The sequence below is a fragment of the Heptranchias perlo genome, chromosome 25 (genome assembly GCF_035084215.1).
Source record: "Heptranchias perlo isolate sHepPer1 chromosome 25, sHepPer1.hap1, whole genome shotgun sequence".
NCBI lineage: Eukaryota > Metazoa > Chordata > Chondrichthyes > Hexanchiformes > Hexanchidae > Heptranchias > Heptranchias perlo.
The window spans coordinates 36,455,115-36,469,814 of record NC_090349.1 but is presented as its reverse complement, the minus strand read 5'-3'; the positions used below and the strand labels follow the sequence as shown (position 1 = coordinate 36,469,814).

Genomic DNA, 14,700 nt, shown 5'->3' with positions numbered 1-14,700 from the left:
AGCTGCACTGGAACAGCTTGGCTAGAGGGGCAGCTAGTTCTGGAGCACAAGTCTTCAGCACTACAGCCGGGATGTTGTCAGGGCCCATAGCCTTTGCTGTATCCAGTGCACTCAGCCGTTTCTTGATATCATGTGGAGTGAATCGAATTGGCTGAAGACTGGCTTCTGTAATGGTGGGGATATCGGAGGCCAAGATGGATCATGCACTCGGCACTTCTGGCTGAAGATGGTTGCAAACACTTCAGCCTTGTCTTTTGCACTCACGTGCTGGACTCCACCATCATTGAGGATGGGGATGTTTACAGAGCCTCCTCCTCCCGTTAGTTGTTTAATTGTCCACCACCATTCACGACTGGATGTGGCAGGACTGCAGAGCTTTGATCTGATCTGTTGGTTGTGGAATCACTTAGCTCTGTAACTGCTTAAAAACCATCTGTTTGGGTGAAACCTTTAAGAAGCTCCTTAAAACCTACCTATTTGACCAAGCTTTTAGTCACCCACCCTAATATAGTATCTCCTCCTTTGGTCCGGTATTAATTTGTGTCTGATTACGCTCCTGTGAAGCGCCTAGGAATGTTTTACGCTCCTGTGAAGCGCCTAGGAATGTTTTACTATGTTAAAAGCGCTATATAAAAGCAAGTGTTGATGTGCTTTCCATGGAAGGCATGTGACCACTAAATTGGAGCTGTGCTGAGCCAGGTGCCCCCTCATTTGATTGATAGTCACATATACAAGACTCAGTAGCTGCTGCACATCTTGCCTGCCCCACCGCCCAGTCCTTCCTGTGCCAGCATCAGCTCTGCTTACAGCACTCTCATACCCCATTCCCTCATCCAGACTTCACACTGAGTGCAGTGTCCCAGGGGCCAGTGTTAGAAGAGTGCCTTGCACCATCATCCCTTTTGTCATTTAATCACACCTGCCCTCCACCCTATCAGAGACCTTCCCTTTTGTTCTTTCCTCCCCCCCTTTCCTTGGCTCTGTACTTGCTTAAAAACTGTTTAATCTTCAACTTCTTCCAGTTCTGACGAAGGATCATCGACCTGAAACGTCAACTCTGTTTCTTTCTCTACAGGTGCTGACTTGCTGAGTATTTACCAGCATTTTCTGTTTTTATTTCAGACATCAGCTTCTTGTTTTCTCCTGGGCATGAGCACTGGATGGCTCACATTATCACGCATATTAACAATACATTCTTTTATCTTCTTACTGATAATAAAAGCTTCAAATGCAATCAGGAATTCAATGAACGTTGAGGCAGTGTCTCCCTTTCCCTTCAGATTTAAACAGCCATAAACATGCGGCTTCTCGAAAGTTCAAAATGCCTTCTACCGCTGATTCATGGGTTCATGCCCCGCTCCAGGACTTGAGCACGTAATCTAGACTGAGACTTCAGTGCATTACTGAGAGAGCGATGCATTGTTGGAGCTGATGTCTTTTAAATCAGATGTTAAACCAAGCCCATGTCTGCTCATTCACATGGACATAAAAAAATCCCATGGCATTATTTAAAGAAGAGCAGGGGAGCTCTCTTGCTATTCTGGCCAACATTTATCCCTCAACCAACTCCACCAAAAACAGATTAACTGGTTATTCATCTCATTGCTGTTTGTGGGACTGTGCTGGGTGCAAATTGGCTGCTGCGTTTGGCCACAAAACAAGTGACTATACTTCAAAAGTACTTAATTGGCTGTGAAGCATTAGGAGACGTCCCGGGGATGTGAAAGGCACTATATAAATGCAAATTTTTCCCTTCTTTCTGACATCATCATCTGGACACCCATTTGCTGGGTTTTCATCATTCCCTCCAACCTTCCAATTTCCGATTCTGAACCATCTATCTCCAGCAAGAGCATTAAAAAGGAGCAAAGATCTTATTAAAATCCTGATGAACAATCCCATCCAAACTGTGGACCCATTTTTCTCTCTCAGATGCTGGCTAATCCATTGTGCATTTCCAGAATTTTCCATTTTTAATTACACATTTCTGTAATTTAAGTTTTTTCTTATATCAATTGCTCAGATTCCAGCCACTCAGTGGTGCTGTGTAGAAACCATACATGCATATGACTTGATTTCTGCACACAGCACCAAATGGCAAGAATCGATCACAATCAAAAAGTAACGTTCCCATCCCTAGAAAAGGAAGACTTGCATTTATATACTTCCATATCACGTCACTCAAACATTTCAAAGCAGATTACATTCATATACATTATTTTGAAGTGCTATAATTTTTCACACAGCTAAATCCCATAACCAGCGATGAATGTCCAGTATCCTATTCTCATTCCTCATCTTCAAAACCCCACATAAACAAACAAAGACTTCAGCTGTTTCTCTACATTACAACAGTGACTATACTTCAAAATGCACTTCATTGGCTGTGAAGCACTCATTGATATCCTGAGGCCATGAAAGGGGCAAGTGCTTTTCTCTTTCTTGCATCAACCTGAGCAACCAAGTTGGAAAACCAAGATGGCTTAACACCTGGCCTCCAACAATGCAGTGTTTCGTCGGTGCAGTATTGGAGTGTCATCTTAGATTATGCATTAGATTAAGTCCTGGTGCAGGGTTTGAACCCACACCTTTCTGAATCAGAGGCAAGAGTGCTATAACTGAATCAAGTTTCAGATGGAGGGCAGAATGGCTGGCAGGCTGGGCAGAATGCAGAAAACAGAGAGTAGGGATTAAGGGTAGCTACTCAAACTGGTAAAAGTGGGAAGTGGTGTTCCACAGGGATCGGAGCTGGGACCACTGTTGTTCACAATTTACATTAATAATTTAGACTCTGGAATCAGGAGTACAATTTCAAAATTTGCAGACAATGCCAAATTGGGGGGTGTAGTTAATACAAAAAGGAAGACTGCATTAAAATGCAAGAAGACAATAATAATCTTGCAGAATGGGTGCGTAACTGGCAAATGAATTTCAATATAGGTAAGTGTGAAGTGGTGCATTTTGGTAGGAAGAATAAGGAGGTGACATACTGCTTGGATAATAAGAGTCTAAGTGGGGTAGAGAAGCAAAGGGATCTCGGGGCACAGATACACATCACTAAAAAGTAGCGACGCAGGCTAATAAGACCATAAAAAAGGTAAACCAAGCACTGGGGTTCATTTCTAGAGGGATAGAATTGAAAAGCGGAAAAGTTATGTTAAACTTGTATAGATGCTTGGTTAGACCACACGGAGTACTGTGCACAGTTCTGGTTTCCATATTATAACAAGGATACAGAGGCATTGGAGAAGGTGCAAAAGAAAGATTCACAAGGATGATACCAGAACCGAAAGGATATCATTATCAAGAAAGGCTGAACAGGCTGGGGCTCTTTTCTCTAGTAAAGAGCAGGCTGATGGGTGACCCAATAGAGATCTTTAAGACAATGAAAGGGTTTGATAAGGTAGACGTAGAGAAAATATTTCCATTTGTGGGGGAGTCCAAAACTAGAGGTCATAAATACAAGATAATCACTAATAAATCCAAAAGAGAATTCAGGAGAAACATCTTTACCCAAAATTTGGTAAAGATGTGGAGCGTGCTACCACAAGGAGTAGTTGTGGCAAATAGCATAGATGCATTTAAGGGGAAACTAGATAAGCACACAAGGGAGAAGGGAATAGAAGGGTGTGCTGATAGGGTTAGATGAAGTAGGGAGAGAGGAGGTTCGTGTGGAGCATGAACACCAGCATAGACCAGTTGGCCAAAAGGCCCGTTTCTATGCTGTAAACTCGATGTAACTTGATGTAAGTGGACCCACTACAGGGATTTTCATATTTAAAAGGAATTTCAAAAGGGACTACAAATAAAAGGAAATTACATGACGACTTAATTTATAGGATATCCAGAACTATGCGGATTAGTTGCCGAAATTCTCTGACAAAGTAAATGAGAGTATGAGAATGGAACTGATACAAGTATACAAAATACTATGCAGAATAGAAAAGATTAATCTGGAGCACTTAGTTTAAACCATAACTGGAAAACAAGAGAAAATAAATATAGACTAATAAAAGGCAAGTTCAGACAGAGGAGCAAATATTCCGGAATAATGCAAAGTTAGTTAGATTCTGTGACCGGGGGTGGGGTGGGGAAAGAGGGAATAACTACATGTAACACAAACTGAGTGAGTGAGTCAGTCTGGGGCTAGGGCTGACAATGTCTTGCTCACTGCAGGGTTTATTATAGCCAAACATTTTGGGTATATTACTGAAGTCTTATCGATCTTCTCTACTGAAGGCACAGACTCCTGGTGGGATATGCTTCCAGGAGAACAGTCTGCCTTCAGCTCGTCCAACAAGTTATTCCTTGTATGCAAGATTAGACAGTGAGTGTCAGCAAATTACGCAGCTATGGAAGCCATCACAGCCATGCCTAACCGCCACCAGAATTCCACATATGTGAACTAACAACAATGGTTGCTGGAGATTGGAGTGGGAACCCTCAAGGGCAGAAACTGTACAATGAGATTCATTGTACATATCCCAGTACTGCAACATTTTCAATTTACCTTTCCAAAATGAGTGACTGCACAAACCAATCCACACATATCACTGGACCGCCACAGCCCAGGCTACTTACAGTGATGTTGCCAGTCACATCTGCTTTGATTGGTGAAAACACTGTTGAGCCAAGGCAATCTAAAAATAAATAAGTGTAATTTTAAGGAAAGTGCACTATTGTTGAACACTATGCTATATAATAGGTAAGTCTACCTCTCTGCAAAAGCAAGCAGTTAATGCAAATAGTTTGTCCTTTTAGAACATTTGAAGGAAAATACAGCCTTTTGATTTGAAAAAAAAAGTTTTTTTTTAAAAAGCAGCCAAAAAATTAGTTTGAGGTACATTTTTAAACAAAACATTTTAATATTTATAGAATGCTTGAGTCATCCTCTTAAAATATGGCATAAGTCCAGATGTACTAAATGTATATTCACTGAACTAAGGCCAGCTCCACTGTACTCCTACTCATTTTGTTAAGAAAATCATTTTATTTACCTTTTACATAGAATGTACAACACAGAAACATGCCATATCGGACCAACTGGTCTATGCTGGTGTTGAAGCTCCACACGAGCCTCCTTCCACCCTACCGGCCAGCTACATCAACACTCAAAACATAATGCATGGACGTATATATTTATTTTTACACTGTACACTTCTGAAGAGATTATAATCACATCTATATACAGACTCTTCGCTAAAGCACACAATGGAGGTTACAGTGAATGGGTTTTTAGGAGAAGTGAAGGCTCTATCAGCAAGAAAGTGAACAACATGCATTATAGCATAGGTTCTAGTAAATCACTACTGTGGGTTTATATTTGGGGCGGTCAGATAGATGTTTATCCAATGAATGGATGCAAATGAATAATATTTGACCAATGTTGTCAAGAACGTCATCTCTATGCACTGGATAAGCATAATCACGGATAAGTCATGTATGCAATAGATCCTCAGTGTTTTCTGATGTACCTAGGTACCAGGTGGAGAACAGCAGTTTTACTTTAGACTAAAAGTTACTTTTCCCTTCCAATTGTTTCCCCTCCTCCCCTGAAGGTGCTGGGATAAGATTCCACATGTAAGTATTCATCGTGTACGGGACCACTGATTTACATTGACCAAATAGGTCAAATGCCTTTTTTATTACAACAGATGTTTTGGGGATTGCATTCCATGATTCCGTTCATTTTTTTCCCACAAAAGCAGTCACCTTAATTTTATTAGGTTAGAGGTCACTGGATAATAAGAAGGAGCAGAAATGCTAATCTTCCGCCATCCTAGTCTAGGGATGCTGATGCTGAACCCGACTGTAGTTCCCCTATCACCACTACTCCAGCTAGGAATAACTCAGTGCAGATAAGGGAATCAAACATGTGGCTTTCCAGGTTTCAATGCTCAGTCCTATGATGGACTGGTCAGTGCATTTACCAACTGAGCTTTCAGCAGCACAATTTATGATAGTCAAGTTAAGAACACGGGGTCTAAACTACTTAAAATCACTCAATAAACAAAATTTCAAAAATAATTATGGATATTAATTTTCAGATCAAAATATATTAACAATGACCAAATGGTTGGTTACTAGTCACATCAGCAATAAACAAAAATGAAATATAAAAATGGAATAAAAACTTTTGGCACATGAATGGAAAGCATCAATAATAGAAACTAATATAACTCCTGACCCAAGCTGGCAAGGTTCTGTTTCCAGAACTGAATAATTCATTTTCTGGAGATAATTCATTACAATTTATGTACTCTTTTATGTTCAGGAGGTTACAATAACAATAACGGGCACAGAGCTCTGCATGAAAAACCATCCTTGGGACATGAAGATACTAATTTAATATTGAAAATCGGACACATTAGAAAGCAGAGTGTAGAGAAGCACAGTTTGAAACAACCATGATGTACTAAGCTGGCTGATCGCAGCTGGGCAGCCATAGCATCACTGCAAATGGCTTTAGTGCCCCTGACTTCTTTTCTCCATAAACCCCACTTCGGCCACCCCCGCTCCTCAACCCTCACTTCCAACAAGAGCAAGGAGAATATGCCTTCTTTATCACTAAGATTGAGACCATCCATTCAGCTGCTTTCCCCTGCTCCACCAAGCCAAACCACCTCCCAGGCTTCTCCCAAACTAGCCCTGAAACCACTCTCTCTCCCATTTCATTCTCCTCAACCTCTCTGCAACCTTTGACAAAGTTGACCACACCATCACCCTCCAATCCCTCTCCTCCACTGTCCAGCTCAGTGGGACAGTCCTTGCTTGGCTCCACTCATACCAATGCAAGTTCTTTATTTCTTATCTACACAATCAGAGCCAGATAATCTCCATCAAAGGCTTCTCTGCCACTGCACCGTTACCTCCAGAGTCACCCAAGGATCTATCCTTAGACCCCTTCTGTTCCTCATCTATACAATGCCCCTCAGTGACATTACCCACAGACATGGGGTCAGCTTCCACGACACCCAGCTCTACCTCTCCACCACCTCAGTGTGCTCAGACTGCTTGTCCAACATCCAGTCCTGCCTCAATTTCCTCCAGATAAACACTGGGAAGGCTGAAGTCATTGTCTTCAGCCCCTGCTACAAACTCCATTCCCTTGCCACTGATTCAATCCCCCGCCAAAGCCAGTATCTCTGGCTGAACCAGACTGTTCTCCACCTTGGCGTCCCGTTCGGTCCTGAGCTTCTGACCCAATATCCTCTTAATCACAAAGACTACCTATTTCCACCTCCATAACATTGTCCGTTTTTGTCCCTGCCTTAACTAATCTGCTGCCAAAACACTCATTCATGCCTTTGTCACCTTCAGACTCAACTATTCCAATGCTCTCCTGGACAGTCTCCATAAACTTTAGCTCATTCAAAAACTCTGCTGCCTGTATTATGTTCCACACTGTCCCACTTGCCAATCATCCCTGTGCTCGTTGACCTACATTGGTTCATGGTACCCCAACTCCTCAAATTTAAAATTCTCAACCTCACGTTTAAATGCCTTCACGGTCTTGTCTCTCCCTATCTGTGTAACCTCCTCCAACCCTATAATTGCCTCCAAACTCTGTCCATCCCTCTCTCCCTTCTGCCCACCATTGGTGGCAGTGCATTCTGCCATCTAAGCCTCACACTCTGGAATTCCTTCCCTAGACCCCTCCAACAAGACCCTCCTTAAAACCTTTTGGTCAACCCTCCTAATATCTCCTTTGACTTGGCTTGCATTTTTGTCATTATGCCTCTGTGTCGCATCTTGGGATGTGTTTTTATGTTAAGGGCACCAGGGTCATGTCCAGCTGTGATGTCCCACCCCCACAATGCAGCTCATGCATAAACAATCACCACTTCAACAGGGTATTTAAGAGCATGATTCAGCATCTTCAGGGAGGGAGGAAGAAAAAAGGTTTAGAATAAAGGCTTAAGAAATGGTGAAAGCAGTGGGGAGACACAATGAACGAAGCCATACAACAGACAAAAAAGTGTTTATATCCAAATTGCCAGTGGGATGAGAATATAAATTCCATGCAAGCTGGCGTGACCATCAGTATTAATTTTATTTGAGCTTATTTTTTTGGAAATCGGGTGTCAATATAGGACAAATCCTAGATATCAGATTTTCAGTCACAAGCCATATACTGGAGTTGCTGTATGTCATGTGGGCTGCAAGAAGTGACCAAATGGTATTAATGCATTTTCTCTGTCTCTCTGAGGTATAAAGGGAAGAACAAACAACAGATTACTCTGCCATCATTTTTAGTAGTGGTGAAAGCCCGCTATTAAGGGCGTGCACTGTAAGAGAGCTTTCACTATCACTTTGAGTGTTAAGTTGCCCTGCCTCCATATTGTACTCTTGCCCCACTCTCATTGGAAAGAACAGAAAAGCTGGGAATTACCAGCATAGTCTGTAAACATAGGAGACAGTAACCATCACACAGGAGGGCAGGAGATCATGCAAATCTCCAGCTAAAAACAGGAGAGATAGGTCTAGAGACACATCCAAGGTTATAGTTAAGGCATATCATTGAGCAAAGCAGGGAGAGCTTTACTCTATACTGAATCATGTTGTATCAGACCTGAGGTGCTTAATATCACTAGGTGGAAAAAAAAAAGAGGAAAACTGCTTTCCTTCCTTTTAAATTTAGACTGCAGCATTTCTTTTAAGATTCGTTGCACCAGAAAGAAATTAAAATTCACATGAAAGTATAATTTTCTTCATTCAGTGCTGAGTTACCTGATCTCAACCAGTGTAGCATTAGAGATGTTACAAGTGGTGTCAGTGACCATGGGCTAGCGAGCAAGTGAAGAAAACATCTGGATTCCTAATTCTGATTCCTATCCCAGGACTGCTGCTGGAGAGAGTGTGAACGTATGTGTTTGTGTATAGGGGTGAGAAAAGGCAGGCTCCACAATGATGTCCCCACAGATGAAAAATCTGCCTGTACCCTGTCTACAATCACACTTGATCACTTGGATGAGGTCCTGGAGGAAACAGTTGCCCATGGAACTATAACCTAGCAAGAGTCATCATCTCCAAGAGGAGCAAATGGGTTTAAAATGTCTCTCATTTATTTTTAAAGCAAAGAGATCATACATGGGGCTACTCTGTTTAACTGTAAGGATGGTTATTTACCCCATCGCTCCATCCCCTTCATTACAGAACTGCAAGCTGACAGAGAAGTGCTCCGTGCCCTCGGTATTCCATCCATTTTACACTCATTTATTCCAGAAGGAACTCCAGGATGATTGGTTGGGAATCCTTTTGTTCTTTGCTGAAAAATGGCCTTCACATGAACTGCAGATTCTAGACCTTAATGTTTTTTACATAATGCTACACAAATGTAAACTGCTGTGTCAAGATTGAAATTCTTGGAATTAGTAGCATGTTTGTTATAGTTGCAAAACAAACCTCAGATTCAACTTCAGTTTGCAAGTTACAAAACCAATAATTCAGAAATTAGCTATGGCACAAATACACCATCCTCCACACTCTCCCTGCTCTCTGCATCCTCATTGTGTTGAAAGCAAGAATCAATTCACAGTCTCCCACTCAAACTTATTCTTTCCCTTGACCTCAAGACTGCAGAGCTCCTTACCTTCCTCAGCGTTCCCACAAGTGCCAACCGAGAAATGAGCAAAAGTTGGCCAAGAGCTTCAAAAAAGCCAATAACTTAAGAATAGCGCAGAATATAAGCTCTCAATACATGTGAAAAGAAATAAATTACACAAAGTGCAGAGGGTCACAGGCTTGTAACTTAAGTTTATTTTCCCAACACTGCTTCAGTTGTATTGGAAAAAATAAGCCATCAATACATGATGTCTTTGTATTAATCCAAATAAGAGATTTACAAATAAAACTGGTGGGGCAAGATATATTTTCTAGGGAATGGGGGCACAGCATGAGACCCCCTAAAGAAAAATGTTGATCTTTAACACTTATTTGGTATATTGCTAGTATTTAGGAGTTTACAATGAACATGGTATTGCACAGTTCTTAAATCTAAAGAGGAAAAGGCTGTTACTCAATTTTATTGAAGGCTACACTCTGCCATTTGGAAATTAATTATTTTCTTTATATTTTAAAACATCTTTTTACCAGTAGGAACTGGAGGGAAAAAAATTACAATTAATTTTCTTCTCAAAAAAAAGTTGCCTAATAGCTGGGGGTATACCTACACAAATCACAAAGTAGCTACGCAGGTTAATAAAGCCACCAAAAAAAAGCAAACAAAGCACTGGGGTTCATTTCTAGAAGGACAGAATTGAAAAGCAGAGAAGTTATGTTAAACTTGTATAAAACCTTGGGTAGACCACACTTAGAGCACTGTGAACAATTTTGGTCTCCATATTAAAAAAAATATCAAGGCACTGGAGAAGGTGCAAAAAATATTTACTAGGTGATACTAGAACGAAGAGGTTATACCTATCAGGAAAGACCGAACAGGCTGGGGCTCTTTTCTTTAGAAGAGAAAAGACTGAGGGGGGTGACCTGATCGAGGTCTTTATTATGAAAGGGTTCGATAGGGTAGACATAGAGCAGATGTTTCCACTTGCAGGGGGAGACCAGAACTAGGGGCCATAAATATAAGATAGTCACTAATAAATTCAATAGGGAATTCAGGAGAAACTTCTTTACCCAGAGAGCGGTAAGAATGTGGAACGCGCTACCACAAGAAATAGTTGAGGCCAGTAACATAGATGCATTTAAGGGGAAGCTAGATAAACACATGAGGGAGAAAGGAATAGAAGGATATGTTGATGGGGTTAGATGAAGACGGGTGGGAGGAGGCTCGTGTGGAGCATAAACACTGGCATGGACCAGTTGGGTCGAATTGCCTGTTTCCATACTGTACATTCTATGTAATAGCGAATAGGGGATTTCCACCTGATATTATTGCCCATGGGATCATTTGGGTCAGTGCTGTAAGCAGCAAACTTCGAAATGTACAGTTCTTCTAAAATGCTGCTTCAGCACCCCCACCCCCTTCCCCGGCACTCTCCTCTCGTTTCCGCCCCTTTCATGACAACTCTCCTCTCCGTCCCTCCCCCTCCATGCTGGAACTCACCTCACCTCACTGATACTCCCAGCCTCTCCCTATCTTCCAAATCACCCTTCTTGGTCTCCTGTCTCGTAATGGAACACCACTGCACATTGATCTTGCGAGAATTCTTGCACATGCAATGGTGTTTAACTGCTAAGAGAAGCAACAGGAAGGAGATTGGAAGTTATGGGACAGGGGTATTAAAAAAGAGAGACCGGGACCCGTGCAGCACTAAAGGGCTAGTAGCATCAATTTTCATCCATGAATGCAGCACAGAAATGCAGACAGTTAGCACCTGCAACTTCACCAAAAACAAAATACTGCGGATGCTTACACATTTTTAAAAACCACACCCGAAATCTTATCTTTTATTCAAATAAACTTTGGCAGCATCTGCCTATGGGCTTGGCCCTTTACTTTGGTAAAAAAACCTCAGAGCGCATTCCGCTCTGATGTGAATTTCAACACCTACCTGAGTAATAACTCAGATTCCTGAAAGACTCCGCCAACCTCTTCTGCGCCACTTCCCCCAAGTATATATTAAAAACCCTTTATCTATGTGAACATACGTCTGTTGTGTTCTATGTAATGCTATTGTGTATAGAGTACTTTCAGCCAACCAGATCGCAAATCCAGAACTCAATCACATCCCAACACTATGTCTAAGTATATCTGAGACTATATCCCTTCAATCAATCTTATCCCAGCATCATATACTCAAAACAATTCTGTAACTTGGCAGTTCTCATCCATCCACTAAACTGAGAACAATGAACATGTCAGAAGAAAAATTCAACAATTCAGGAAAGAGAGAGAAACTTACCCAGAAATTTAATCGACTCCTTCCACCCCAACCCTCTTCCAGAAAATGCAAAATGCATCTGACTGTGGCTCTGAATGTCTCACATTCTGGGTACACCCTCCGCACTTCATGATCCCCATCTAGCTAGCTGATTGCTTAAACCTGCATGGAAAAAAGGAGGGGGGAAAAAAGTGTTGCAGAGATAAACAGGAAGGAGAAAGAGTGTCTCCATGACCGATGAAAGGAGGGAAAGGTGAAAGAAATAGAGAGGGGAGGGGGAAGCACATAATTAAAAAGAGAAAGGGGCATCGAGTGCCAGACACAGGATATGAGAAAAAGAGAAAGCACGCAAGACAGAGTTCAACACCCATAGAGCAACAGAGACACGCATAGACGTAGATATAAAAAAGCACCGAGACATCAAGAAAATGTACAAGAATAGGTAGTGTAAAACAGAGTGGGAAAACAAATTGTCTCACTCTGTATTTCTAAGAATTACAGAATGGAAGACAGAGACACAAAAGCTTATTTTATCCTGAATAGTTCATTGAGATAAAAATGAACCAGTTATTTGAAAAAAAAACTTTCCTCTGTTCCTTATTTTCTGCCCTCAGGTCCTATCCTCCTGAAAGCTATTATATACTGGAGTGCAGTTTTAGGACCACCAATTGCCCATGGGGATCATCAGACTACCTGAACTTGGTGGTTGGGGGGGGGGGGGGGGGGAAAGAGGGATTTGATGGCCCAGCTAGATACTAAGTTCATTCAGAATCAACAAATATCTGCACTTCTAGTACAAGTCATTGGACAGTGAGCAGTAATTCAAGTCAACTTTTTCCCTCCTTCCTACTGTAAGGTCACTGAAGCAAATTGTAGTCCCTGTGCGGCCCGACATTAGTTGAGTACAAGGATTGAACAGGGAAGCTTGTTGATCTGTATGACTCAGTCGCACAGTGCAGTACTTTTGTCACTCAGGCATCCGGAGAAATTAAACACTCTATGCAGTTACCAGTATTAGCAATTGGAGATGTGCAAATTTCATCAACAAGTTCAGACTATAATAGATCTCTGCATAAAACGCACCATAAGGCAGAGCGATATAAAACATTCAGATCAAATGACAAGCTGAACCATTTTGTTTTCATCTTGTCCACAGTTCTTGTAATGTGATCAGAATAAATACTTAGGAAGTTCTCCAGCTCAGTGCGCTTACAAGTGAAAAAGTTCTTTATGCAAATCAACAAAATGGAATTCTTCCTTAACTCTGACCCCTGATGGTCCAGTGAGTAAATCTACCATGTGCTCCACAAAAGGTTCCAGATTCAATCTCTGTTGTGCCCTTTTAGGCGGATCTCGGCTGAAGCAGTGATGAAAGCATTAGATTTTCTCTAGGCAGTGAAGAAATCAGCTAGGGTTTACATTCCTGGGTGGCATCGTAGACTGGACACATAGTTTGGGCGTACTCATAAATAATGGCCTGTTTGGTCAAGTTGCTGGAAGGCTACTGGTGGAACTGTACCCCAGCATAACTCAGCACCTTTAGGAGAGGCGCGCTGGGAGAATGTGGCAAGGCCAAAAAAAAAATCCCCGAGAACATACAGTGCCACGCAAGCTTCCAAAACTCCTAGGTTCCTTCTTCTAGCATCTCATGCTATTGTTATACTAGCAATTTGGCATAGGTTTCAACATAAAGCTAAGTGTGTTGTGCCCAGCCCAAAACATTGATCTGATCAGTTCTCTCCACCTGGTGTATGTTTCCAGCATTTGTGTTTCAAATTTCCAGGCTTTTTGTTGTGTTTTATAAACTGGGTACACTGATTACTCTGAAATCAATACCTCTTTCACCTCAAGGGTCTGAACTAATTCCACGTTGCATGAGCTCTAGTAGAACAGTTGGGGATGAAATAACGTAAATGAAGTCAGCCAACTCATTATCCTAGAGTCATAGAGTCATAGAGTCATAGAGTTATACAGCACGGATAGAGGCCCTTCGGCCCATCGTGTCCGCACCGGCCATCAGCCCTGTCTACTCTAATCCCATATTCCAGCATTGGGTCCGTAGCCTTGTATGCTATGGCATTTCAAGTGCTCATCCAAATGCTTCTTGAATGTTGTGAGGGTTCCTGCCTCCACAACCCTTTCAGACAGTGAGTTCCAGACTCCAACCACCCTCTGGGTGAAAAAGTTCTTTCTCAAATCCCCTCTAAACCTCCCGCCTTTTACCTTGAATCTATGTCCCCTTGTTATAGAACCCTCAACGAAGGGAAAAAGCTCCTTAGTATCCATCCTATCTGTGCCCCTCATAATTTTGTACACCTCAATCATGTCCCCCCTCAGCCTCCTCTGCTCCAAGGAAAACAAACCCAATCTTCCCAGTCTCTCTTCATAGCTGAAGCGCTCCAGCCCTGGTAACATCCTGGTGAATCTCCTCTGCACCCTCTCCAAAGCGATCACATCCTTCCTGTAGTGTGGCGACCAGAACTGCACACAGTACTCCAGCTGTGGCCTAACCAGTGTTTTATACAGCTCCATCATAACCTCCTTGCTCTTATATTCTATGCCTCGGCTAATAAAGGCAAGTATCCCATATGCCTTCTTTACCACCTTATCTACCTGTTCCGCCGCCTTCACGGATCTGTGAACTTGCACACCAAGATCCCTCTGACCCTCTGTCTTGCCTAGGGTCCTCCCATTCATTGTGTATTCCCTTGCCTTGTTAGTCCCTCCAAAGTGCATCACCTCGCACTTCTCCGGGTTAAATTCCATTTGCCACTGTTCCGCCCATCTGACCAACCCATCTATATCGTCCTGCAGACTGAGGCTATCCTCCTCACTATTTACCACCCTACCAATCTTTGTA

The 14,700-nt window shown here is 42.1% G+C and overlaps 1 protein-coding gene across 1 annotated transcript in view; it reads right to left on the bottom strand.

The window, feature by feature from the left end:
* Positions 1 to 14,700, bottom strand: part of gltpa (glycolipid transfer protein a) — a 41,174-nt gene that overhangs the window by 11,467 nt on the left and 15,007 nt on the right. The window contains exon 2 of the mRNA XM_068006018.1: positions 4,582 to 4,640. Within this exon, the coding sequence (XP_067862119.1) occupies positions 4,582 to 4,640 (59 nt within the window). The remainder of the gene's footprint in view (positions 1 to 4,581; positions 4,641 to 14,700) is intronic.